The sequence below is a fragment of the Leptosomus discolor genome, chromosome 9 (genome assembly GCF_034619465.1).
Source record: "Leptosomus discolor isolate bLepDis1 chromosome 9, bLepDis1.hap2, whole genome shotgun sequence".
Taxonomy (NCBI): Eukaryota; Metazoa; Chordata; class Aves; order Leptosomiformes; family Leptosomidae; genus Leptosomus; species Leptosomus discolor.
The window spans coordinates 41,059,496-41,086,944 of record NC_141399.1 but is presented as its reverse complement, the minus strand read 5'-3'; the positions used below and the strand labels follow the sequence as shown (position 1 = coordinate 41,086,944).

At 44.0% G+C, this 27,449-nt stretch overlaps 1 protein-coding gene across 1 annotated transcript; it reads left to right on the top strand.

Moving 5' to 3' along the window:
* On the top strand, window positions 1-27,449 carry RNF128 (ring finger protein 128). Its single transcript, XM_009955378.2, has 7 exons — window positions 1-445; window positions 14,852-15,099; window positions 21,468-21,539; window positions 22,137-22,219; window positions 24,777-24,873; window positions 25,706-25,889; window positions 27,346-27,449. The coding sequence occupies exons 1-7, from the start codon at window positions 1-3 to the stop codon at window positions 27,447-27,449; spliced, it is 1,233 nt and encodes a 410-aa protein (XP_009953680.2).

Sequence of the window (27,449 nt, the reverse complement as noted above, 5' to 3'; positions counted from 1 at the left end):
ATGTCGTCGGGGGCCGCGCTGCTGGCGTTGGCCGCGCTGCTCTGCGCCTCCCCGCCGTCGGGTCCCCGCGGGGCGGCGGCGGCGGCGTGGCCCGCCTGGCTGAACGTGTCGTGGGAGGACGCCGCGGACCACAACCGGAGCGGCTGGGAGGCGAGCGAGAGCGGCCTGTACGGGCAGGAGTCGCCGCTGCAGGCGGCCGCGGGGGTGCTGGTGCTGCCCGACGGCCGCGACTCCTTCAACGCCTGCAGCGCCCGCACCAACTTCAGCGGAGCCCCCCCGGGCGGCGGCGGCGGGGGCTCCCCGGGCTGGCTCGCCCTCATCCAGCGCGGCGGCGGCTGCTCCTTCGCCGACAAGATCCGTCTGGCCGCGGAGCGCGGCGCCGCCGCCGCCGTCATCTACAACTACCGCGGCACCGGCAACGAGGTGCTGCCCATGTCCCACCACGGTGAGCCGCCGCCGGGGGGCGGGGGGGAGCCTTAGAGAGGGGTCCCTGCGCGGGGAGCTGCCCCTTCCCTCCCCTCTGTCGGCTGCGGGAGCAGGGCACGGCTTTGGTGAGCCCCCGGCTGGTTCAGCCCTCGCCGAGCGCACCCGGCTTTGATGCTCAGTAAGAGACTGGGATTCCTTTCCGACTCTCCTGCACGAGAAGAGTTTCTGCCCGGACAAGCCGGTCCTGTTCAAGGCGCTGCTGTTGAATTTTCTCTGATTAATGAGTAACGATGGCCGATCGCTGAGGCTGCTGTTGTGGACGGAGGGTGAGGAGGCGGCTGCCTGAGCGTTCTGGCCTGGGCGGGCTGGGCACTGGCTGCAGGGGTGCGTGGGGTGAAGGTGGGAGAGTGTCTCCAGTTTGTTTGGGTTCCTTAGTGTGACCAGGTAGCTGCCCAGGGCTGATGGATGCTGCGGTTTTTTAAGCCTGTGGAGTCGATTTGGACCCTAAAATGGGCTGGGGTTCCACACTTGGACAACTGGGTTTTTCTCCCCACGTCCTGCACACTAGCCAGCTCAGAAATGGGCGGAGTGTGAGACTCTTGCATAGGTAACTTTTCACCAGCAAAATGCCACTTCTACTGCAAGTGGCTAAAGCCCTTTAAAGGTTCTTTCCATTTTGCAGAGGCTGATGACAGAGCCTCACTTTTCTTGCTGTAGAAAGTCTCCTACTTGCCAGCAGTGGGGTTTGGTTTTGATTTGGTTTGGTTTTTTCTTCAACCTGCCCATCTTTCAAAGGAAGAATGAGATTTGGCTTTATTTCAGGCTAGTGTTTCCTGAGAAACAGCCCTGGCTTGAAAGCTATGTAACTGCCTTCTGGTGACAGCACCAGCAGGTGCCCTGGCTCTGGTGGGGCAGGGTGAGCTGGCTTTGGTGGCTCTCAGCTGTTGGATTGATGCTCACACACCTCATGGGCGTGTTGTTGTTCTGCTAAGTGGCACTGCTTTGGGAAGCCACATCTTCTGGAGAGAAATATAACAGTCAAACTGAATAGCAAGTCTTAAAGCTTTGACTGGATTGAAAAATAATTATATCCTTGCAGCCCCCCTCTTGGAAGGGATGGAGAGGGTTTCTGTCTGTTAGCAGTGGAGGTAAGTGTTGTGGTGAGACAAGGAAACAGTAGCTGCCTCTGGAGGTTTGTTGAGTGCAGCCTTAATGAGCTGTATGACTGTCTGTACTCCAAGAATTTAAAACGTACAGCCTGGATGGGCTGTGGCCTTTCTGAGGCAGAGCTTTCTTATGTAACCAAATCATCTGCTGACAAACGCTATCGAGCTCTGGCTATCGCTGGGCGAGTTCCTCCTGCTGAGCTGACAGTAGCATCGCTGCCCTGAGCCCTGTTCACTGTGTGCCTGCCTCATCCTGCAGCTCTCAGAGGAGGTCCTTTGGCACTGCTGACCTGGCTAGGTCACGGCTGAACCTGTTCTTGAGGGGAAGGTATATGTGCTCCTGCCCCCTCCTCCATCCTGGCTGCTGGGAGACCTACAGCATGCTAGGAGCTGCCTCTTAAAATGAGCCATCTGCTCTCTGCAGGGCCTGCTCCAAGAGGAGCTTCCTCCTTTCCCATGCTGCCCTTAAGCTTTTTGCTGAGGGATTTGTGTCAGAGTGGCTCTAGCTGTCCTGATTATCCTGTGGGTTATGGGCTCGAGGGCATGTTGGAACTTCCCAACTAAACTGTAGACAAATGGCACAGGGACTTCTTGAAGAAGACAGCTTCTGTCAAACTGCTTATTTCATCTGCATTACTCCTCCTTTGCCCTGTGCTTGTACAATTACTGGGCTAAGCTTCTTGCTGCTGTTGCTTTTATTCCTTGTCCCTGTTTTAGTCCCTCACTTTCTCTCCTGTTCCACCTTCCCTTTTCTTCTTCTCTGGACTTTGGTTATCTTTTTCTGTTGTTGTCGTCATCTGCAAGTCCCTGTTCCTACCTCTCCCCACAGCGATGCTCTTCCTACTGCTCACGGGGCTTTGGTGGCATGCTGTGCTTGGGCTACCCCTGCCCTATGCCCCTGCTGGGAGCCAATGCTCTCCAGTCAAACTTGACAAATGTTGCAGGCTTTCAACACAGCGTGGCCAAGAGGAAGCAAGCTACAACTAATCAGCCTCATTTGTGTTGCCAAGTGCGGGATATTGCTTGTATAATGCTGATGAGGTGTAGTGCTGCAGGCTAAGCTCAATCTTTAAAGGTGACAGCTGGTCACATTGCCCTTTGCTGAACTGCGCTTTGGGATGGGTCTCTTCTGGCCTCCAGTGGTGGCACTGGATGCTCTTAACTCTTCTGGAGGCAGTGGTGAAGGTAGCCCTGCTCATTAAAGAACAGGTTTTGTGCAACTACAGCTCCTGCGGTTGCTGTAATGGTGGTGGCTGTGCTAACAGGGACTTCACAATCCGCGTTTCCTAATTGGCTTCATTTCTGCTTTAACTGGGCCATCATATGTTGGCAAGTGAAACCAAACAAGACCGAGCACTTCCTCCGAGCTGAGGCAGTGGGAAGTAGCGGGAGCTGGCTTGGCCGGGGCAAGGGGGAGGTAAGCCTCAGGGCTTTCCCATTTGCCCACAGGGCTGGGGTAGCATCTCCTGCCTGCGCTGCAGCAGCGTGGAGGCCTCTCCTCTCCGCAGCAGGGCATGGGAGCTGCCGTCTGCCTGGCAGAGAAAGAAGATCCTTGCGGGTGGGCTTTGCTAAAATGTATGTCACAACATGCTTTTCTTTGCCGAACTTTGGTAGCAACGGAAGACAAAGTTATTAACAGAAGCTTATCTAAAAGTACAGCGTCCCTTTTTCTGGGGCTGTCAAGCTTTTGAAGCAACTTTCTTGTTTAGATACTTGAAGGTGCCTGTACTTGACAGCAGTGTTTGTGCTGGTCATCCTGCTTCCAGAGACTTCTTTTTCTTAGAATCATCATGTTTAGTCTGATTAATTCTTTATTGCCTTTATCAGTGCTCTGTATGGAAACCTTTTGGTGTGGCAACTTTAGAACCAAAAAAATCCCAAAACAAAACCAAACAAAAAACCCCAAACACCAAAAAACAAACCACCCTGGCAATCAAAACAACATAATGCAATGAATAGCCAAATCGGATATGATCAAATCCTGCCTAATCCTCTATAACACATAGAATGTCAAGGATGTAATGAAGTCCAAAGTAATATTTACTTTGTCCTTTTATAAGCACAAACCCGTATCAATTGGCAAACTTGAGTTTTAATTGTGCTCATTTTAAGAAGATGGTACCGCTCTGTGGAAGGCTGAGCGGGGTTTCAAAGTTCAGTTCTGTGTGCTTATAATTGTACTTCCCTGTAATCTATATTGACCATCTGAAAAAGACATTTGATTGGAGAAGAACAGCAGCACATGGGGGGAAAAGTGCGCAACAAGAGTTGGTTTGTTTTAAAGGTGGACCTTGACTTAAGATAGAACTGGGCTGTTAGGTGGTTTTGGTGTCAGGGTATGGTGGTAGCCATGGAAGGTGTTCTTTGGTGTTAAGTATTTCCCTGCAGCTGGTCAAGAAGGATTCTTTGCAGGTAAGAAAGCTATTGTGATCATTTGCTTTGGTTTCTCTCTCGTCATGTAACTGTAACCTTGAGAAGCACATCACCTGATCTGCTGAGGGCTGCTTCTGGGGGAACACAGCTAAATAATTCTGGCTAAAACAGTTACACTGTGTCTCAGGCTAACAAGATCTGGTTCAAGTGCAAACTTGCATCAATGGGTGAAAGGGGAAGGAAAGGTTAAATATGTAGCACTGCCACTGAACTTGTTCTGCAAGAATTTCACTGAGGTGAAGGCTAACCTCCACATGCTTTGAGGAAATAGTGTATGGCAAAAGTGTGTAATCGTGCTCTGCTCCAACTTTGTGTGAGGCATGATCTTTAGAAGCAAGCTAAAACTTTGCCATGATACTAAAAGGCTGATGTGACCTGTAAAACTGTTCTTGTTAAGGGTTGTGACAGAACAGCAATCCCAAGGCAGGCTATGCCGACTCTTTGTAAATGTTGTGTAAACAAGTAATGCACCTCTCCTCTGCGGTGAGTGAAGACGCGCTGAGCACATCCAAGGAGAGGAATGAGGATGCAAGGTCTGATTAATGACACTTGCTCTCCTGTGTTCCCTGGCCACGGCCCAGTGAGCCTCTGCAGATTATTTAGCCCTTCCTATCAGCAGCTCCTTCTTGAGAGGGAACTTGAATGGATCCACTGTGACTGGATCATATTTACAGTCTGTAGTGCCTGGAGTTCATTGCTCTTTGAATCTGAGAATAGCTACTTGAGGTGTGTGTGCTGCAACTTTGTCTTCTTATGCTCAGTTCAGTTCTGGCTGCCTGGTTTAGAGTAAATTAATGCCCCAGCTATAATGCCTTTCAGATAACTGACCGTGGTGCACAGAGTCTGGCTGATGACCCCAGTCTCCCACCTGCAGGGTGGGGATGGGATGTGATAGTGAGTTGGGGCTACCCATGGCACAGAGGTCTGTTACCAAGCATGAGAGGCACTGAGAAGCAGGATAGACTGATTGGCGTGTCTGACAGCTTCTGATCCCTGCCCTTGCACTTTTTGGTCTAATTTGGGTACCTCTGTGCCATGGAAAACTTCAGGGTAGGGACCAACCTTTAGATAGCCTGGAACAGGTCTCTGAAGTGCCCTTGCTTTTTGGGTTTACTGGGCTGCTGAAATGTAAAAGGTTGAATTAAAATCTGAAGTGACAGCTGTGGTAGCAGAGGCTTCATTGTGTGGGACATAAGGCCCTAAAACAACGATGGTGCTTGTTTGCCTCCAGTCTTGAATGTGCCAGTGAGCAGACAGCGGTCGGGCTCAGCACTGTTCCCTGCTGTATCAAATGTGACCTGTCATCTCTCTGCAGACAGATGCCTTCTGGCTTACACCGTGCTGACTTACACTATTTTATCGTTAGCTCTCTCAGACTTACTTGAGCACTTAGCTGCTACCGGTATGTTGAGAGCAAGGGATATTAGCTGTGAGCTTAATCTCATTTGAAGAGGGTGAGCAAGATATTTACTAAATCAAAACTGCTGAAAGCTGTTGAGTAAATTCACCAAAGAATTTTCATTAGGGAACGTTGATTGCTGTTTCTCCAGAGGGTTTTAGATGCTGTTTGCTATATTGAAAGATGATACTTTTGCAAGTGCCACTGACCAAACAGCATGTGAAGAGAGCAGTCCGACAGATCTCATTCATCTCGGTGCCCTTAATAAGCATACTGTCTTGGCTGCTGTTTTAAAAGATGATTTCATGTTCTCTATGCTCTAAGATTGAGGGCCTGGCAGCATTTACATATGTCTCGAAGGCTCAGAAGGGGAAGGCAAAAAAAAAGGCTGGTAATTGTTGGATTCACTTGGCAAGTAGTAACTTTTAACACTATTTAAACTAAATCATGCAGGTTGGTTTCCACACCCAGTATCCCCTGGGGAGCCATGGAAACTCATGTGATGTAAAACTACATTTGGTCTTAATGTGCTCTCTTAGACATCTAGCCTGTTTGGTAAAAGATTCCCCACACTTCCTAGTGTGGAAATCTTCCTTATCCACAGTAACTGTTGGGTGACCAATCTAGAGGCCAAACTCACCAAAGAGTTTCTGTAGACAAGCATGGGTGGTAGTTCCTAAGTACTGTAGTCCCATTAATAAATGTAGTGTTGGTGAGGAGCATATGGTGGTATGTGTTTGCAGGCAAAGACTGCTGTGGGCATAAATTCTCCAAAATAACTGTTTCTTTTATGGAACACAACTGCCAGTTAGCAGGGGGTTTCTCTTTTTCCCCTCTCTTCTGTCTTCACTGTGCTGGGGATCTAAGGCGCTCTATCATCTTTAAATTTCTCTGTAATGCTCCTTCCCCCCCCCCCGTTGTTTTTTTTTTTAAATCATCTTTTTAAAGCTCTGGCTATTGCTTCCTACTCCTGAGTACTCCTGCCAATCTTTGCAACTTTTTCAAGTGACTTGCTGCTGAATGTTTACCTCTGTACTTTGAAAGGCTTGTATGTTGAGGAGAAAGATATCAGGCACAGTGCCAGCTGCCAAGTAAAGCAAGCTGAAAGTAGATTTCATCAAGCTTAGGTGATAGTGTGAGCAAGAAGACAGTTCAATCAAAAAAGCTGGGGTCATAAGGGGCTGTTGCTTTAAATAAGTGCAAAGCAGCCTGGAAATGAGCAATTCTTTTATCTTGGTGCCAGGTAATGTTTGGGGTGGAGAGCATGCAGAGCAGGAGAAGGGGGAGGGACAAGCCTACCTACATGTCAGCTTAGCCAGGCTTAAATTTCTCCTGGAACTGAGTTCAGTCACCCTCCCTTCTTGCAAAGGGGAGAGCTTTTTGCAGGGCAATAAAGGCACGAGGATGACGTTTCCTCTTGACAGTGTCTGTGATGGAGGATGAATGCCAGGATAGGTGCTGCTTGGTTAGATCTCCATTCCTGATTAGACTTGGCCTTGTGCATGTGGGTGAGAAGATCATTACTTTTTTGTCACTGATACACCATTGATGAGGGCAGAACTAGCGTGCAGGCGCCTGGTTTCACAGTACTTCTGAGGCCTGGTATAGCCCTCACATCTGTAGCGGGGTATGGTGCCAAGACACAGTGGCTTTTGTGTGCAGCGCGGGCCTTTCATCGGAGGTGAATTACATCGTGTCCGTAATGTTGGCTCCGTCTGTGTACGCTGTTAGTTTATTTTTCCTTCTGCTGTCGTGGATAACAGTGAGCTTGTACCAGCCTCTTTTTGATAATCACCAGAAATCCCCTATTTCTTATTATTTCAATACAGCGAGATAAGCAATATTCAAAATGTTATGTCTTTTTTTTTTTTTTTTTTAAACCTGAAAGACAGTATATCAAATGTTCTTCTTGCATGCCTGAAGAGCCAGGTGTGCTAATCTAGTAAGAAATTGTTGGGGAGTTGACTGACAGTGTCTTTCATGTTAAAGCAGGAGATGGCTTGATCTCCTAATGCGTTTTTGCTGATGGTGGAGTGATGCCGGGAGAATGCGACTAGCTCCTTTGACTAAGGCTGAAGGCACAGGTAGTGCTGATCTGTGCTGCAAGCACCATATCATGTAGATAAAAGCAAAGATCCTGCCACCATCTAACCAAGGCCAGGGTTTGTATTTCATCTCCCTGAAGAGTCTTCAGATAGTGATTCTGCTGTGGTTAAGGAGAGCCTATCCTTTCCTTGAGAAGTCAAACTCTGAAGTCTGCTTTTTGCTCTTTTTGTATATGAAGCAATCAAAATCAAAAGTAATTTCTTCCATTCTGCTTTTTCTGAGCACGTGGCTTATGTGGTGGTCAGCTGGGGCTTTCTATAGCTGTAGAAAGGGGATGTGATGGGTTATTGCTGTAGTACTTTGAACAGTTCTTGTGTGACTACCTTCTCTGAAGACATCTCTGCAAGATCATGCAAGCTCTTTAAAAATCCTTCATCCTGTAGTAGTCCTCTGGCAGAACTTACTCAGCTGTAGCAGAATGCCTGCAGCCTTTAATCTGTTAATAATTGCATCCTTCATTTCTCAGTCCTCTTAAAGCATTCAGAGAAAACAGTTCATTGTTTGTCTGCTGAATTGCTGTTTAATTCCTTTGTAAAAAAAATAGTGATTTAAAAAAAAAAATTTCTTAGTTTATCTGGACTCATTCTGCCACTGTGATATGAAACAACTTCCAATCAGCTGGCCATGGCTAGCCTGTCAGAAAACCCCTTCTACACAGGGAAAGATCAAGTTTAACTTTCAGATAGAATTACTGTACTGTTTCCTTTCCTTCCCCTTCCAGTGACTTTTGTGTCCTAAGGGAAATATAGTGTTGGTTGAATATTAGGTTAAAATATTGTTGAAATGGATTGCTGATACCACCAAGACCAAGGACTGGTGGCGGGTATACCAGAACGAAGCGTTAGGCAAGCCATGGAGTGAGCTGTGCTTGTCCCTGGGGAGAGGAAGCCATGGCTGTGCCACATCAGATGCATTGGTTGCACAAGGCACTCTCTGGACAAAGTGAAATAATACTGGCAAAACTCTGGGTGCTTAATTTAACTCTGCTTAAAGATGGTGCAAAACTTCAGATTTTCAGAAAAGGGTAAAAGTTACTGAATCTGAAATGTTGGAGCTTGCATGCAGCATGGTAGCTTTTTCCTTGTTGTGAAATAACTTACCTACTTACCATGTCTTATACCTTTTTTCTTAAAAATACCTACAAAACTATTGCCTGCCTTAAATGTTTTCACCGAACTATGTTGTAGCTGGGTCTGCCCCCAAAGGGGAAAGCGTCCCATGATGCTGTTTTAACAGCCTGTTCTTGGTAAATGGTGACAGAGAGATTAGAGGGGTTTGGCTTTTGCTATCTGAGAAAGCAAAGATTTATAGAATTTTCCCCAGCTTACACTGAGGCCTTTAAAGTGAAATGAAAGGGTCTTTCACGACTTAACTGAAGCTGAATTTGGTTGGTTTAAAGCAAGTTTAAACAATGCAAAACGGTTCCAATGCCCGAATGAGCTGAGAAACCAATTTTAAGTGAGGCTAGATGAGCTGACTTGGAACTGGAGTTCTTGAGTTGGCTTCCATGCCATGCAAAGCTGTCAAACAGCTGGAAGTTAATTATTCACTGCAAAAAGCTTTGCCAGGGCCTCACAAGAGTCAGAAAAACATTCACAGCATTTGTCAGTGTCACCTCAGAGTATTACACAGAGAAAATGTTAAGTAGTTCTCTTAGATTGAATTAATGTTCTTGGTGGGTTATCAAAATCAGTGGTAAAGGAGGGGAAAGTGTGCAGAGATGGCAAGTTTCATAACTGAATTTTTTGCTTAAGTTTTGAAGGCATATTATATTTTCTGTTAGGTGCTGGTATATCAGATCTTAAAATGGGCTGCACCAGAAAGTAGTGTTCAATAGTAAAGCTGGTGTTGTGGTTAGCAGTCTGAGCCAGTTCAGTTTTCTTGTTTATGAAACTGAAGTGGTGAATAAGAAATGTGGTATTACAAAAAAGATTCCTTAAATTCAAATGCTGAAAAGGGTTTTCTTAAAACTGAACTTGTTTAGTGGCAGTTAATTAGCTGGGGAACTGAAATATGGCCTTCATAACTTGAAGGGGTTTTGCTAACACAGCAGAAACTTAAATTACTGGAGGTGCTCTCTTACCTCCCCTTTCCAGGTGTGCTTCAGTTTCGTTAAATGCACAATCCAAAAGCTGTATTAAGATTAACATAGGGGCAAAGTTTTCTCCCCCCCCCCCCCCCCAATCATCTGGAAGAAAAGGCAAGTGAAAGTGCAGCAACAAAGCTTGACTTCAGACTGGCTGGAGCTTTGAGGAGGAGCAGCATGCACAAAAAGGCCTGTTTCTTCCTCTTGAGCTGTCTGCTGTGTGTGGAGTGGTTTCAACTTGTAGGAGCCTGCACTGGAGCGTCCAGGAGGCAGGATTTCACCCTGGAAAACACTGCTATAGCAACACCCTGCTCTCCTTGGGAGAAGATTTGCTTACCAAAGCTGTCTTGGAAGGGATGGTTGCTGTGAAAGCAGCAATGGGTGAAGCTTAGGCAGTGCCCTGCACTTGCGCTGACGTTCTCATGCAGTGAGTAGCTCGACTGCGAGGCTGGAGATGCAGGACACTAGGGATAAATCTTGATGATGGTTAAGGTGGCATTCAACTTTCATCGCAGGTGAGGGAATCTGCCTGTTACACATATAGCTAGCAGCTGTGCTCTTGCGGGCTGATGGGGCTGTCCCATGTTCCCCGGGAGCACAGACTCCAAGTCAAGACTGGGAGCAAGCTCAGTGTCACCATTGCAGAGTCTTTTGTGGGCAGAACTGTAAGTCTACATGCCGTGGCTGTAGTCTCTAGCCTTTTAACTCTTACTCTGCTGTGTTTGTTGCACCTGGGGTGCTAGTGTAGCTCCCTTCTAAAGTTTCATTTTCTCTTTCTGTATTATAGAAAGGCTTTAACAGTGGTGAGTTTTGGGGGCTGGGAGAAAGCCTTCAGTCATGTAGCCTCTAACTGTTGCAAAACCTGGTGCATTCCTTGGTCTCTGAATCTCCTTAACACTTTGTGAGCTCCAGATCACCTGGAAGCTGTACTGTAACTACCTGAAAGCATGGACAACTTCAACAGGTCCTAACAGAGAATTGAGAAAGGAATTCTTGTTACTGGATATTGATAATAAATATCTATGGAAAACCAGTTCCCTTTTCATTTTTAAAAAAAAAAAAAAAAAAATCACTATAAGACCCAGAGAAACCTGCTTGTAGTGTTTCTAGAAGCTGGAATTGTACTTGTAATGTGCCTGGAAGAAGTTACTTCCTCTAAGCTGCTAGGGCTTCGTATTCCTTCACTTGCATGGGTGATGAAGGAAAAAGAAAATAAGGCAAGTCTGAAAATCCCACCTCCTGTGGGAACTAGCTTGCAGCTTTGTTCACCCTGAACGCACTGTGAAACGTCTTTCAAGCAGCTTCTGTGGGGAGAGAGTTTATGATGATAGCTGTTCAAGATACGGAGACCATGGCGGCATCAACGGTGTGCTTTAAGATGGGTCTGCAATGCAAGTGTTGCCTTGAGATGTGCCACAGAATCCCACCGTACTTAGCAGTGACACATAGGGATCTACTCATCTGGGACTTGGTCATATGTGATGGCTTTAAGAGCTAAAGTTCTGGTTGTCCTGCACACGATGTAGACTTAATCTGCATCGAGTAAGCAATGCTTTGCCATACCTTGCTTTGAAGCAGGAGATTTGGTTGGCCCCAAGATCTAATCCTTGCCTTGATGTGCTTTAATGCATTAATAGATTGTGATTTTTAGCTAAAAATGACTGCTATTAAGGCATTGATTAGGTTACATTGCAGTCTGCTAAATATTGTCGGGTGACTGTTCTCCAGGCCCTACAATTTGCTTGGTTCAAAACAGATTTATCTGTAGCACACGCAGGAGTAGCACTGGATTACACTAGTTCCCTTAATGAATGTGAAAAGGCAGGTGTTTACTGTGCAAAAGTTAATGCTCCCAGTTCTGTGCTCCTTTTCCACGTTGCACTTCTCTACTGAATTGCCAAATCTGTAACTTCATGTTTTCAGGGAGCAGAAGTGTAACGGCAGAACAAGTGAAGTCTTTGCAGGGCAGAGTTTAATATAGGTATTTATATTGGTATAAATAGATGCAGCTCCACTCTGCATATAAGTAAACCTGATACAGGAAAGTAAACCTTTGATCCTAGTCATGCATTCTCCTTGTGTTGCCAAATCTGTCCTAGCTCTTCCCCGCCCCAACAAACTGTTTAAGTTCTTGTGCTTCGTCTGTGCCAACCCATATCTGCAAAAGAGCATCCTTCAGATTTTGATCAGCGTGTTGCCTTATAATTTGGGAGGTACCTTCTGCAAAACTCTGAATCTAGAGAGGCAAGTTGTATTTGTCTAAAGACTTGAATAACTTTCCCTCTCATTTCACAGGAGATGGGACAGGAGAGAGGCTGGGAAATGTTTAACTAAACAGGTCTTGCTTCTATTTAGCAGTAAGCCCATTATTAGCTTAAAAAGGCAGCAGCTAAATCTCACCTTCTAATGTCCTTTAAAAACTGTTACAGAAAGCTTTACCTGAATCACAAAACCTGACACTTAGGTGAGGAACTTGGGTTTCTGTGAGGTTTTTGCCATGCACAACTAATTGACTTTCCTCTTACTTTTCTGGAGCCTGGGCGAGGGGGAAAGCTGACTGTTCAGGGCAGCTGCTATACTTGAAACACCTCTGCAGATGTCCCCTCAAATAGCTCGTTTCCATTAAGATGCCCAAGCACTGTCGGGAGCCTCTGTCTAGGTTGGGGGTTTCTAGGCCACAGTAACATGTTTCAGAACCTGTCTTGATGGGACCCATCTAGGAGCTCAGGAAGCGTTGGGTGGGGGTGATCGTAGCTGGTTTTATTCTAGAAGCACAGCAGTAGCCCTAAACATGGATTCTGGGCTTCTGTCATAGCATCAGGCTAATAAGGCATCATTGAATCTCCACTAGGCAGGTGAAGGAGGCCTTGTTTTCTGCCAGGTAAGGGTGGTGTCCCCATGACAGGCCCGGTGTAATGGTGCCAGACCCTTGTTTAGTCTCTGTCCAAAAAGAGCTTCTGAAGTGACTAAACTGTGCTACTGGTGCCCAGAAATTAGGTGCAGTTTCTGGATTCCTTTCCCCTGTCGTTGGCATAAGGCATTTGGTGACTTCATGTGGTGTCAGGTTAGCTCACTTGTAATTGCCTTTAGAAGGTAATTGTTGGACCTAAGAGTCTGCGTTACAAAATATTGAAGATGGATGCTGATGTATGTCAGTGGGGGTTTGCTCCAAGGAGGGGAGTAGTGCAGGTGCTGATGGAAATCACCACTCTTTCACTTCTGCCCTTGTTGCTCCAGTGTCAAAGCTACCAGCTGACTGCTCGCATGTGTTTACCTAAAGCAGAGCTGAAATTGTGAGAGAACTCACTGGGGGGAAAAAGTGTCAGGAAAAGACTTGTCTTGAAAAGACAGGAAAATGACATCCTGGTGAGCTGATTAGCCTGAAATATAAATGGAAGATTTTTTTTTTTCTTCGAGGGTAAAACCTGTTCACAACTGACAGCTTAGTAGCTGAAGTGGTTTTGCAGGCTGATGGTGACATTTCATTAACAGGAATCCCTACGCTACATCTTGCATTGTGCATAACCACAAGCTATATTTGACTAGTGAGACATGCAGAAGCAAAGCGGACTAAGGCAGAACAAGCTTTTTTGCTTTTTTTTGACAGACTTTTTATTTTCTTGTTGTCACAGCCTGTTCAACGCTTTCTTCCATGCTTATGGAAGTAAGTCTCAGTTTCTTACTTGACCCACGCTTTATTCTTCACTTGCTCCTAACACCTGGCTCCAGCTCATTTTATGACTGATGTATAAGCCCTAGTTCTTCATAGGGGACAGTAGTTGCAGCTTGGCTGATTTTTTTTCTGTTTTAATTTTTCCCCCTCTTCTCTATGTGATGTACTTCTCATTACAAGGAGCTTTCTGAATTAAAGATGAGTTTAGTCACACTAAGGAGAGTTGCTAGACATCATTCTTAGCCATGTTGGATCAAAGGCATTATATGAACGAGCTGGAAAACTAATTTCTGAAAAGAGAGCCTTTGTGGTTTAACACCAATTCTAGGTTTTTTGATAGCTGACAGTTGGATAATGTTTCTCTTAATGGAGAAAAACAAAAAAAAACAACCCAAAACCAACCTGGTCTCCCCATTAAAAAGTGTGTGGCTGAGCGGTTAGCTAAAAATAGCACTTCTGTAACAGCCTTTATTCTTTCACAATGTAGTATCTATTATGAATGTGTCCAGCTGATGGTTTAATGTGTGAGACTCCTGACTGGCTAGTCTTTGAATCCACTTTTCTTCTGTTTAGTTTAGAGAGAGGCCAGTGGCAATCTACTTGTTTCCCTTTCTCCTTTCTCCCGCCCCTGCCCTTAAAAGCCTCTTTGTTATATTGGGACTGCCTGAAGTTCCTGCAAATAGTATCAAGTGCCCTCAAGCACTTTCTTGTCACTGAAAGGAAAGCAGCTACATTCTGGTCTGTACTTGGTGACCAGAGTTGCTTGACACTTCTTCCTGCCGTGAAACCTTTGGTTCCTCTGATGGCTTGTCATGATGTTCAACTGAGTAAATGAAATCTGTTGTTAAAATCTGGATGGAGTTTGCCATCTGCCACCAACTTTTTGTAAGCTGAGCACACCTTAATATTTGCTTCCTTCTGAATTTGCATTAGAAACCCACAACAGCATTTATAGTTCACAACCAAATTTCACTCAAACACTTCTCAATTGCTTCTGAAAATACAGAAGCAACGGCTGATCTATGGCTTTGATTCCTCAGTGTCCAGAAGTACTCAACAGTACTGTCAAGTTTTAAAAAGGGGTGTTAAAAAGTAGCAGGAGAGCAGGGAGAGAGTCGGATCCATTACAGGAAGGGTCCCTAAGCCACCAGCTGTGTACCTGGCATCCCTGAGCTCCTGGAGATACCACAATCCCTAGTGACCTTGCTCTGTATAGGATTTATTTTTATCTTGATGCCATTCAAAGGCATGTTAAAATGTGAATTACCAAAGCATTGAGTCCAAAATAATGTCAATGTGTGTCCTATATGGGAATGAGAAGTGCTATGGAGAGGAACGAATTCTAAATATGGGTCACTTATGTTCGATTACCTGTGAGCTGCATACCTTTCAGCTGAACAAGCACATGGAGATGACACTTATTCCATCAGCTCATGTTGAATCTGCAAATGCTAGTTAGAAACTTTCTATTGTGTTCTTTAGCACTTGAACTGGGGCATCTAAGACAGTGACTTTCATACCACACCTGTGAACTAAGTATGAATTCCCTTTCTCCTTTGCAGGAGCTGAAAGCATCGTTGCAATTATGATTGGCAACCTGAAAGGCATGGAGATCTTACACCGGATTGAGAGCGGCATGAAAGTCATGATGGTTATTGAAGTCGGGAAAAAGCATGGTGATTGGCTGAATCGATACTCTGTCTTCTTCATCTCGGCGTCGTTTTTCATTCTCGCAGCATCAACTATTGGCTTCTTTATTTTTTATTCTGTTCGAAGACTGAGGATTGCAAGGGCCCAGTCCAAGACTCAGGTGAGTTCATGTTGGCCATTGCTTTTTTTTTTAATACCCTGAGCCTCTGTGCTGTGATTCTTGAGGGTAAAAACTACTTAATTTGTTCACACCACAAAAGGATGGAAGGAAGGAAAGAGTGTGATCTTTAAAATGCGAGAGATGTAGCTTTAAACAGCTTAAAACTTTCCAAAGAAACAGCAAAAAGTAAACCATCTGGAGAAAGCAAATGATCATGTTCAGCTAACTGTCTGCTACAAATTTTACTCCTTGAACTGCAGTGCAGCCATAGTGCTGATGTATTGGAGGCGGTGAGAGAGCTAAACTGCTTTTAGCTGACCCTCACACTTCCCACATAGCACTGTCTATGTGCTAGCTGTAATGTGAGACACGACTGCAAATGTGTCTGCAAAACAGTGACATGACTTTGGCCGCCTTTCTGTAGACCACAAATTGGGAAACTGCTGCTTGTTGAAAGCTGCTTTCTGACTGAAAGCTTTGAGAATTGCAGTGACAGCCTCAATTAGGAGTCAAAAAAAAAGGCACTGTTAAATTGTGCTCTTTTAAAACCCCAGGCAGGGATTTGCTAATGAGTTAAGTTTCCAAGTAACTCCCTTCTGTGCAATAATCTGATCAGCTGTAGAACTAATGCTTACAGCTTTGTCTTCAGTCTGATCAGACCTGCCTTATACCTGCTATTTCAGGGCTTAAGCAAAAGCCTTAAAAGTGAGAATAAAGTCCTGGCATGACATCTGTTAAAGCACGAACAGGATCTGAGTGGCTCAGATGTGAGTATTTACTTCAGCCTTGCCCTTACAGCAGTGTTGCAGATAGCAATGGTCTCCTTTGCAGTTCTTCTTGTAGGAGCTACCTGACCTTTGAAAGAAAAGTTGTCCCTTACAGACAGTAACAGCATGAGCATCTTGCTCTAGCTGGGCTCAAAGTGTGTGAATTAGCTCTGCATCAGTGGTTAAAGTGACAAACTTCTCTGCCATTGCAGAAGACCTGCCCTACAGAGCTTCTCTGCTGTCCTGGAAATTTCAGGCCCCTTGAACAAGATCCTTCTGAAATAAGCTGGATACAGGTGTTGAAATTCAGGCCAGTTTCAGGCTTCTGTAACATTTTAGGACTGGCTTCTTCAAAATGTTAACATGCAGAACCATTGTTGCGCTTGGCAGGCAGAGACTAGCTAGGGTGAATGACAGCAATATTCCTGGAGTTGAATGTGGGGTTCAAATATGGCCAGAATTGAATGCTGGGTTCTCTCTCGTAATCACAGAATCTCACTCAGTCGAGTTTGTGTTCTGATATCCTGTTGTGTAAGTGTAATCTTGTGGATGACAGTCAGCTGCCTATATCCTGAGATCCAATGGTGAACTGAGCTCTGTTTGTGCCTCGTCTAAGGTGTGTCTGCCTAAACTTCTGGACTAGGCCCCCTTTAAGTGTTTTGGTTTAGCCCGTTTGCATGTTCTGGTGTTATGCCATACCTGGAAGTGACACGAGGATACAAGGGAATAAGGATATGATAAGGGAATAGTTGGAAAAGCAGAACTAGTTGTCATCCGCCTGTGAGACGTAGCATTGCCACTCCTGATGTCATGTGGAGTTCTCTGTAGTACCTTTCATGAGGGATGGCATGGAGCTCTGGTACTTGATGCTGTCCTCTTGCTGACATCTGTGAACAGAGATGCACACCATCTCCTGGTTATGAATTCCCTTTCATTCCCTGCCATCTACCCTAGTATGGGAACTCTGTTTAATGCTAATGTACCTGGGCAGGAAAATCTGGGCACCCTAGAAGCTGGTCTGCAAAAGACACTGTTCATCAAATCACATGAAAACTTTCCTCCTTTGAAGGTATTTAACAGAGCAGTTGTGGAAGTCCAGCTCTATTCTGAACTATCAGGCTTTGAACAAACAGCAAATGTTATTAATGCCTCTGTGGTAGATGGTAGTGGGAAAATCCAGTCTGCTTGGCTAGTATGTTCACAAACTACTTCTATCTTGGGCTCTGTGTGCACAAAGAGTTTACTGTAGATTGAAAAATAGCATTGATAAATGACGTGCCAGTTCCACATGATTTCAGCTGAACTGAAATTAAGGAGCCTAAAAAAGCGCTTTATAAAGTATAAGAATAGAAGAAAGCTTTTCTGCTATCAGGAGGTAAAAATGTACTATTTTGTAAAAGTGAACCTCAAGACAATCCAGAATTGTCTTCAATTGTTTTTATACCATGGCCTCTAAAAACTGACCCCACAATGATTAGATAAGCAAAGAATAACAAGAAAGTTCTTGTTAGTGAAGGTGAACTACTAAAAGGTGATGTTACAATGTTCCCTGTTAGCCAGCTGATTGGATTTTTCACTGTATATCCAAAGTTTAAGAGTTTTTAACTGATTTGGCTACATGAAATACTGAGTATTAGTCAAACAACTGATCGGCTTGCATGCTACATAGGGAGCTTTCCTGTCACTGTTCAGCCCTTTGGAAACTCAGATTGCTTGGACTTCAGTCTGTTATTTGGTAAAGGAGTGTGTTTTGTCTCCTTTATTGTGTGAATGTTGAAGGGTTATGTGTTCTTTTGGGAGGTGTCCTTAGGAAACAGTCCAGTGTGTTGATAGTAAAGTATTACACATTTTCCCTCTTTCAGAAGTGAGCTGCTCTTCTGAACGCATTTCTTTACCCATTGTTACTACCTTTCAAAGTATCTGTCTGATTTTTTGACATTGCTATGGTGTGAGTAGTCTTTTAAAGTGTCAGTCTACCACTTGAACCAAAATGAACAGTTTTGGATTGCTCTACAGAGTGCTATGAGCAGCTATTTGTGATATGTGATAACAATGCTCTGCAGCTTGTCTTTTGTATGCTCAGGTTGCTGAATATGTGGCTTGTTTGTTTTTGTGGACTGAGCCACAGCCCCAGGAGAGCTTTCACCTTGGTATGAGAAGGGCAATGAAGCTTGAGTCCCACTTGCTTACTAAGGGGTAGAACAGAAAGAGTAGTAGCAACCCCTGCTTGAATTGGATGGCTTCCAGGTATTACCGTATTGGCATTATGGTTTTCCTTTCCTTTTGGTTTGAGAAAAATCTTCATACTTCAGTGCTTTCTGCAGCAATCTTTTGTTTATAGAAGAGTCAGGCTGTTGAGTACCTTTAAACTTCGCTGTTTGGCGATAGAGTTTCTGTGCTTCTTGGTATTACTACTCGCTTCTTCTGGTGAAGGCACTTCTGGATGGCTTGATCAAACATAACCCATGCTTTAAATGTATTCTTCTCTGCAGACTTTTCTTGAAGGCAGCAGCTGTCTCTCACTCAGCTTGAGCAGGCATTGCATGCAAGTCAGTAAAGTAAAACTGTGCAAAGAGTTTCTTTAAAAAGTTGAGTGACTATTGAGAAGAGCCAGTCACGTTGTCGTGCGGTCCAAGCAAAACTGTCAGTTTAGTAGCACATCTGTCCTAATTGTGAGTTAAAATAGAGTAGCCTTTTCCTTGTGAGCCAGCTAGCTAAACTGTTTACAACCTGCTAGTTCTTATCTGGATGCATATTTTCTTCTGGGCTTGAAATTCAAGCCCCCACCTCTGCAATCTCTTACTGCACCATGAGGTCTGTGAGCAAGAAGGTGGAAAAACAAGGCAAGTGTGGTAGGTGGCTTGCTACCTTTCTAGTCAGTGGAGTACTGGCAAATTCAGTTCCTCAATATATTAACCTTTCTTAATAATGCAAAATGGCCAGTGATGTTATCTGTGGCCTGGTTTCTAATTTAAGCTCAAGTCTTCACTTCCATTGATTTCCTAAAGATTAGATGTTGCAGCAGAGAAATGACCTAATTAATGGCTTTGGAGGAGGTGAGTTGCTCAACTTTCCACAACTCAAAACTGTTTTCATGGCAGTAGCTACCTGTGAGGAAGAACTTCCTTAGCTTACAGGAGAAAAGCAGAAGGTCCTGACCTCTTTAGACCTTGCTGGTCTGCATTGCCATGTCTGTGCTCATATGACCCAGAAGGGGTTTGAGAGAAAATTGTCAGCATTTGACTAGGGAAGACTGAGGACTAAGCAGCAGCAAACCTAATTTTCCCAGTTAGGTACCTCTTTACTTCAACATGCCAGAGCCTGGATAGGACCTGAGACCTGACCTGTTTTGTAATATCTTGATTTATTTTTTTTTCCTGCCTCAACAGCGTTTTTTTTTCCTAGAGTTGCTGGGTTGGGGCTCTTTGACTTTTTAATGTCATTAACATTTAATGTTTGCTTGAAAAACTTGGCTTCACAAAATGCTTTGACATTCCAAGCTCGAGTATCCCGGATCTCCTGGTAGGCTATTCAATGAAAAGCTTCCTCTTGCAATCTTTCTCCATCCACCCGGAGGGGTGTTCTCCTGTACTTACCAAAATCAATGTTAAAGGTGACTTTGCCATTGGTGCATTTCATGAAGAGCAATTAAACTTGTGCTCAGGCAAAACTTAAAATATTGTTTCAGTAAATTATTAACAATACAGCCAGTTGGGTCCTGTCTAATATGTTTGGCCTGACATTAGATGTGTAGATCAGATACTGCATGAGGGAGTACATTCCTAGAAAGTTTAGTTTTCAGTTAATAACAAGTAGCGGTGACAGATAGTTCTGGCTGCATATGAGAAGTACTAATGTTGCTTCATTCCTGCTCTGTTGATGTTACCACATTTGCTGCTGAAACTTCTGGGGTCTTTGGTGTTTACAGAGATGGGTACGTGGCTGCTCCTGTGTGGCTTCAGTCTGAAACATTGACAAGGGGAACGTCATTCTAAAGTTAACCTTAAGTGATATACAGAAACATACATTGATGACTTCAGCAGAAGAACTTTACAAGCTTCAAAGAAAACTTCACTAGTTCTCTTTCCTAAATAAAAAATAATCTGAAAACTTGTTTTCATCCTTCACCTTTGGATTGTATGTATCTCTTCCTTGACAGCTGCTAATAGCTATTAACTATTAAACTCCTAGAAGAGTGCACATCGATGCTATTATCTTAAGATGCCAAAACAACACTGATATACAAATGGGTCAATTTGCACCAAAATTGTTTGACAGGGTCTCAGTGGACCATATAAATCAACTCGTTTGTGATTAATTGCTTGAGCACAGGGAATCTTATGCAGACTTGAATTACCAATTCTCGCTGATTCTTCTGTCAGCAGCAGCCCTCCACCCACTTGTTCCTTCTGCACTTGTGCCAGCAGCACTCACCTCCATCCCAGAAAAGATTCTTGTAACTGGACTTAAAATGCATAAAGAGAAGTAACGCTGGAAAGCGGACAGTGCGGGGTTCCTGTGCTGAGGGGCTGAATTGGGAAGAGGGTTTTTTGGTTAGCTGCAAAACCCGAGTCGTCTGTCACTAAGATGAGTGTTGTGTTGGGTTGGCACTGCCAGAGCTGCCCGCTACGCCTCCGTGTCCTGAGGCAGTGAGCGCACCGAGGAGGGAGAGGACAGTCATATTCTTTGTGTTGGTGGAACAGCACCAACCCGTGACCTTTAAACAGAGATGTTGGCTCCGGTGCTAATTAAATGCTTTGCAGTGACAGCTGGACAGCAACAGTTGCCAGGCAAGCTGGGCTCCTGCTCATCTCTGCTCTGCTATCCTGGCAGCAGCAAGCAAATTATTGCATGAATGGGAATGCTTCCTCCTCTGCTTCCATTAAAGCTGCCATGCAATCCACCTGGGGCTAGTCATTTGATTTGTTTCACACCTTGTGTCATGGGGAGAAATAGCTCTGGGCCCTTTTTTATTTTTTTTTTCCTTTGTGCCTGTTACTTTGAACCAATATTGAGATAAAACTGCATTCTTCCACCCAATAGGAGCGGTCGGTGCTAGGAGGCTCCTGAGCTGTTTGTGTGCTCTGTACAGGTGGCAGAGGACTAGTTCAGGGTGTGTTGGCGGTATCTGAGCTGTTTGGTAAAGAATCTCAGCTTTCATCAGGATGTGAGTTTGTGCCAGGAAGTTGTCATAAAGTGAGTAGTTAAAATTATTGATTGTTGGACTCAACGTTCAGTCTTCTGTACCAAGTCAATTTGAAGGCTTCTGTTTGTTTTGGCTAGGTCTAATCTGGTCAAGGCATCTCACATCTTCTCAAAGAAGAAACCCTTGAAATCCCTGTGCTTTGTGTAAAGGTTAGGTGAAAACAAAGCGTATGCAAATGCATTGTTGGTGTGTCATCCAGCGTCAATAACCGCATCACTATGTCCTGAAACTGTGTCATGTAGTCTCTAAATAGCATGGTCATGCTTACTTGGCTTGTTTTGATAACATCTGGATTATAAAACTGGTGCCTGCTTGCAGTAGGCACTTGGGTAAGTATTAGTAACCACCACTTAAGAGAAAAATGACTCTTTAACCAGGACTGCTTTCTGTTACAGCGACAGCTAAGGGCCAAGGCTAAGAAGGCCCTGGAACAGTTAACAGTGCGCACCCTGAAGCAAGGGGACGAGGTATGACTGATCCTATAATCTCCCAAGAGTTATGGCACACCCTGTGCATAGAACCCAGAGAGTGGGAGTGCTGGAGCAGGATGCAGAAGTCTCTCTGAGCCCATAACTATCTGTTGCAGAGATGGTTCCTCTTTTGACCAGGTCCTTTTCCAGTGTGCAAGACTTTCTACTTTGTACGTTCTTAGCCATCAGATTTATTTTTTTTAGTTGCTTGCTTGTAGTCTTGCTGAAGTAAGAGGTCCTAATTTGCCAGCATGGATGTTTAAAGGTAAACTAGTACATCTAATCAGCTTCCCTGGCTATTCTTTTTGTAACTAAAACTGGAGGTAACAGTTTCTAAACCTCTACAGCAGTGCCTCAAATAATCCAATGATGGTTTGCAGACGGATTTCTAAATAATGGGATTAAACTTTCAATGCTTCTGTTAAAGTGTCAGCTTGACTATGAGTAATCCACACAATGTTTTTGTATAAGATTATATACGGGAGCTATTTTAGATTACTTCATCTAGACCCGTTTGTCTGCAGTAAATCTGACTGTAGTTCAAAGGAAGCTTTCAAAGTCTGTTAACACTGTAAATTCATTTTACAACTTTAGGAAACTGGTCCTGATGCAGATGTCTGCGTTGTGTGCATTGATCTGTACAAGCCGAATGAAGTAGTGCGTATTCTGACTTGCAAGTAAGTTGTCTTCCAAACTGCCCCTTAATCCCAAATCTGGAAGCATGCCTTTTACTGGTTGTTCCTTCTGCTATGTCAACAAAGCTGATCAAACTTTAGTCAAGCTGTTGCACAGCAAGAGTTCTTGAATCCCTGACAAAGAGTGTTTTGAACAACAGGAACTGTGTAAATAGACACTTGTAGTGTGTGCTGATGGCCTCAAGAACACTTCCCCTGTGAGTAGATTGACAAGTATAACTTAGCAGACCACAGTGCCTCTCCAGGGGATGCCAGGGCTTTTTAAAGATTTTTTTTTTTTTTTTTTTTCCCTTTGCTGGTGTGTAAGAATATTACCTCTAAATGGCAGATAACTGGCACAACTATGCCCATTTCTTGTCTCTTAGTTTACTGGTTAAGATGGTTGTGCTTCTGCTGAACTTGTTAAACCATGCTAACTTCTGTGGAGAAAGCATTTCTGTTCTTGTATGCATCATCTGAAATAGAGACCAAACAGAGCTATAGCAGTTTATTTTTCTAGAATTCTCTACTGTTGTGTCTCATTGCTGTGCTTCTGTGGAAGCCTGGTATTGTAGCACTAAGACTTTCATTTGATTGCCTCTAAGATGAGCAATGAAGCCTTTTCAGGGCTTAAGGAAACTTGTTCTGTGGAACTTCCCCCTGTTCCTCTGAACAGGGCTGCTCTGGCAAAGCTTCCAAAAATCAGTGCAATGTGAACTGCACAAATTTTGATGTGAAGTCGTTTTTGTAACCCTTGGGGAGGGTTACAAAAAAGCACTTGGAAAAATTTTGATGTAGGAAAAAATCAAATTCTGAAGAATGGAAAAATCTGTAGCCACTGTTGCGTGCCAAACGCTATCAAACCTGAGCTGGGGTTACCTTTGCACAAGGTTACAGTTTCACAGAAGTTTTCTCTGCTCCCAAGCAGTAGGACTTCTAAGCTGTTTTGATATTGCAAAGTTGCCCTGTTAAGGTGTTGTCAACAAACTTAATAGCTTAAAAAACCACAAAAATGAATAACCTTTTAGGCACGTGTGTTCATGATTATTCAGTTGTTTTGTCAGGTTTATGCTCGTGGGTAGTCCTGTTTAGTAATGAAGTCCCATGGGTACAGAAGCATTTAGATGGGCTCTAGATACTTTTGGCTGATGGGGAAATAATGAGAAGTCGGGTCTCCTATAAACCCTGCTAATCTTGATAGGAACTTGCAAACAAAGCACGGCTTACTGGGTTAAGAGGCGAGTAACTTCTTTTGAATGTATTTACACATAAATTTGCTGTGCTATGCTTTGCTCTGAGAGTGCTTTTACATACATTTGTGATATTTCATTCCTCTTTGGCCCAAATGTAGATCCAAGAGACACTACCTTAAGATGACTGCATTTACTTTATAATCTTCTCCAGTGGTTATCTCTGCCAGTATCAGCCATATTAAATTCTCTCTCACATGAGTTATAAACTGATATTTACTGCAAGAACGTACTTGATGTTGGTGTTTGACCTCAACACTGAGACCCTACTTGTTGAAAGCATTTAACTATGTCCATGAAGGAAACAAGCAATCGAACGCTCCTGTGAGTCACATCAGTGGTATCTAAGTATCTGGGGTGTGTGTATTTGCAGAAGTTGTTCTTGTCCAGATAGTCAAACTGAAGGAATTTATAGTAGCAGAGGTACACAAGACCAGTATTAAGTCCAAGTACTTAAAATAGTAATGCCTCAAGGAAGTTTCAGGTTGTACTCTAGACATTACGTGGGTGCAGCTGGAAGGAGGTGCTGGTTATGTGGGCCCAATTGGAGAATCCTGGTATCATACTGGGGCGTAGGATACTGAGCACTGGATGTGGTGATCTCTGCACTTGTCTCATAATAGAGTTCTGATTAATATTGAGCAGTGCCTGTCTACCTTGCTATTTCTATTCAGGCTGAGGAAACAGGCAGATTAGAGGATTTCAAGTCATCCTCCTAAATCTGTGGCCTAATTCAGACCCATTGTAAAATTGAGTGTCTTCATAAAGCACAAATTTGCATCTGTAATGGCTGAACTATATTTACTTTCTTGAGTACGCAGCCTGCCAAATATCCCCTTGGAATACACAGTGATTGCATAGACAAAGTAAATGTGTGGGAGTATAGTTTATCTTGAAGGCATAACTCTGAGATGATTTTTCTATGTAGTTTTAAGAGAAGCAAGTGCTATTTAGTCATCTGCATCTGCAAGACAGAAGTTAACCTTAAAGCTAAGGCTGAGATGTCAATAATAGTTAAATTATCAGCTGGGAATGTATTGTACACAGATTAAAAATAAAAAAGCTTGACTGATGCAACAAAGATGATAATGCTGAATTCTAGCAAGTTGTATAGATACTAATAAGCGTAAGTCAGCTACAGGTTGAGAGATCAGCTTTCCGTAGCTTTCAACGGAAACTTCTGGCAAAATAAGGTAATCCATTCTAGAACAAATAAGTTCTCAGTGTTTCTAAATGGGCCTTCATAGCTGCCACGTAAACAGTTTTCCTGATGTTAGAAATCTAACTTGTTTATAACCTTCTTCCACCAGCCACATCTTCCACAAGAAGTGTGTTGACCCCTGGCTTCTGGAACACAGGACATGTCCAATGTGCAAATGTGACATACTTAAAGTTTTGGGCATCGAGGTAAGCCAGTGGCTCTGTCTTAGTGGCAGATGCCATCATCAGTATAACGCTACTGTAGTTGCCACATATTGAGCTATTTCATGCCACCTCCAGAGTGCAGATGATAAGCACAGGCATTGCCATGTCAGTGGCAAGATGCTGCAGGACTAATTGCAAAGCCTGCAGCTGACCTGGCCTGAGTTGGTATGATTAAAAGCCTTGAGCAGAATGTCAGCAAAAATTGATTGTAATGCCTGACTGAATAATTGCTCTTGTGCTTGCAGCTAAGGCTGTTCCTCAAAGCTTCAGGCAGACTTTAACAACTCATACTGTCCCTGAAAAACCAGCCTCTATTCAGTTACAAAGTACCCGGAATACATGAAAAGTGAATGTGTTGGCATGTATGGCTTTCCTGGAGCCATATGACTTCCTAGGATACATAAAGAATTTCTGATGTTTTCTGCAACGGCTTGCTGTGGCAAGTGCCAGGGCAAGATGCTGTTGCTAGTGCCTGATACTGCCTGGACCAGCTAAAAATGTATGCCAGAGTTTGTCTGGAGGAGGGAGATCTGTACTGAGTGGAAGGAGGAATGTATTTTCCTGTTACTGGGCAGTAAAAGGGAAGAGCTGGCTGAAGAATGCAGAAGCTGCATCTGAACTTCCTACTCTATTAGACAGTAACTGGTTTTCACCTATGATGCTGGAGGTTAACAGCAGAGCTTTTGTGCAATTTTAATTTTTTTTTTTCTAGGTAAAAGTTCACTAGACTGCAGTCCTTGCAGGTATTGGCCTCCTGGAAAGCTTCAGCCTCCTCCAAAGTTGTAACTTAACCATTTTCTCTTTTTTCATGCAGATGAATGTAGAAGAAAGACCTGAGCTTGTGCAGGCAGAGTCTGTGCAAGCCACAGTATCCAGTGGGACAGCAAATGTCTCTATAGTTAATGAAGAGGACAATCATAGTGAAACGGCATCATCTGGATATGCTTCTGTCCAAGCAGCAGATGAGCCTGTTCCGAAGGAACCCACACCAACACCAAGTGCGTCTACTCTTTCATCTATCTTGCCAGATTGCCTTGCACTTTGTTGCTTATGCTGTGAATTAGGGGAGTTTGCCTTAATAATATCTCACAGTGCTGGAACACCTTGTTTTTTCAGGGTGATCTTAATCTTCCCTTTTGTTTTAGCACTTGCCTCTGACACTTGGTCTTTATTTTCAAATGAAATGCAACCTAAGTGTGAGTTAAAAACTGAACTCTATGAAAAGAGTAGTTGAAAAATCAGAGGCTTACTACTTAAAGGCCAAAGATATTTTACTGAAGATGTCCCTCATCTCGTTGTCTCTTTGGAGATTTCATTTGGATGAGTGAGTGTTGCTTTGCCACCTGATCTGTCTGCTTTAAGTAGTTAATTACTTTCAGAAAACTTCTGGGGGTTAGTCCTGCTCTAGCTTAGTTGATGCAAAATAGAGATGACAAATACTTGAATTGAACTTCAGATTTTGCCAAGGCTGAGTCGTCTTTGCAAATTTTCAGAGAATTTTAATCGGAAAAGACTATCAGCTTTTCCAAATACCTTATCTTTTTGAACAAGAGCAAACTAATTGAAAATGTCTTTAGTGCTCAACTTTGCCAACATAATGCTTGGTGTTGCTGTTGACTTTAAAAATGGAAAGGTTACAGGTAAATGAAAAAATGAAAGTTAACTATCCCCTGGATTGTGGAATGGCCTCAGGAAGAGGAGTAAGTGGGGAAGCTTTCAGAGGCAAAAGGGGTGCTTTAGCCATGCCTGCTTAGATTTCCTGTGGGAAGCCTAGCTGCTAGGAAAGTGTGGGATTTGCTGCCTGCCTCCTGTGGGACATGTTGCTCCAGCGAGTGACATGTGTATGGGAGCGCCCTGTTTAGGCACTCCAATAGAGCAGAGGGCACTTCCTATAAGCTAAACATCAGAAGTTGAAATTACATCCCTATAAGCAACTGAAGTGATTCTGGATTAGTTATAGGGCTCAGGCCCCTGTGTATTCTCACTTTGAGTGGCGAGGGCACACACTAACATCAGCCTAGCAAGGTTAGTATGGAGGGAGAAGGCCTTCCTCTCTGAATCAGCCTGTGTCCTACAGTTTATCCTGAACCTAGTCTCTAGAAGTTGCTCCTGGTGCCTGTCTTCAGCAGCCCTAAAGTTATATGAGAATTGCCGATCTCATTACAGTTGAATTTCGTAGCCTCACATTAGTGAGAAGTGAACTCTGGAGCCAAGCAGATACCTCTAGCAATGGCAGGTAGTGTCAAGAATGGGCTCACAAAACTAATGAGGGGCAGCAGAAGAGCGGTAGTTGGAGCACGGCCTTGGATTTCTCACTCTGCAGGGGAAGTGCTGGGAAAAGACCACAGCAGTGGGCTTGTGGGGAAAAAAAGCAACTGTGGTTTGCTTTAAGGTAGTAAAGATTGCCTATGACGCTTCTTAATTTTGTGTTTTCTTGGTTTTTGTTCTGAACAGATGACAACATGCATCTTATAAGCAATGAATTTCAGCCCTCTGCTGTGAATGAGCTTCCACACATTGACAACCCAAGTTTCGAAGCGGAAGCAGATGAAATATAA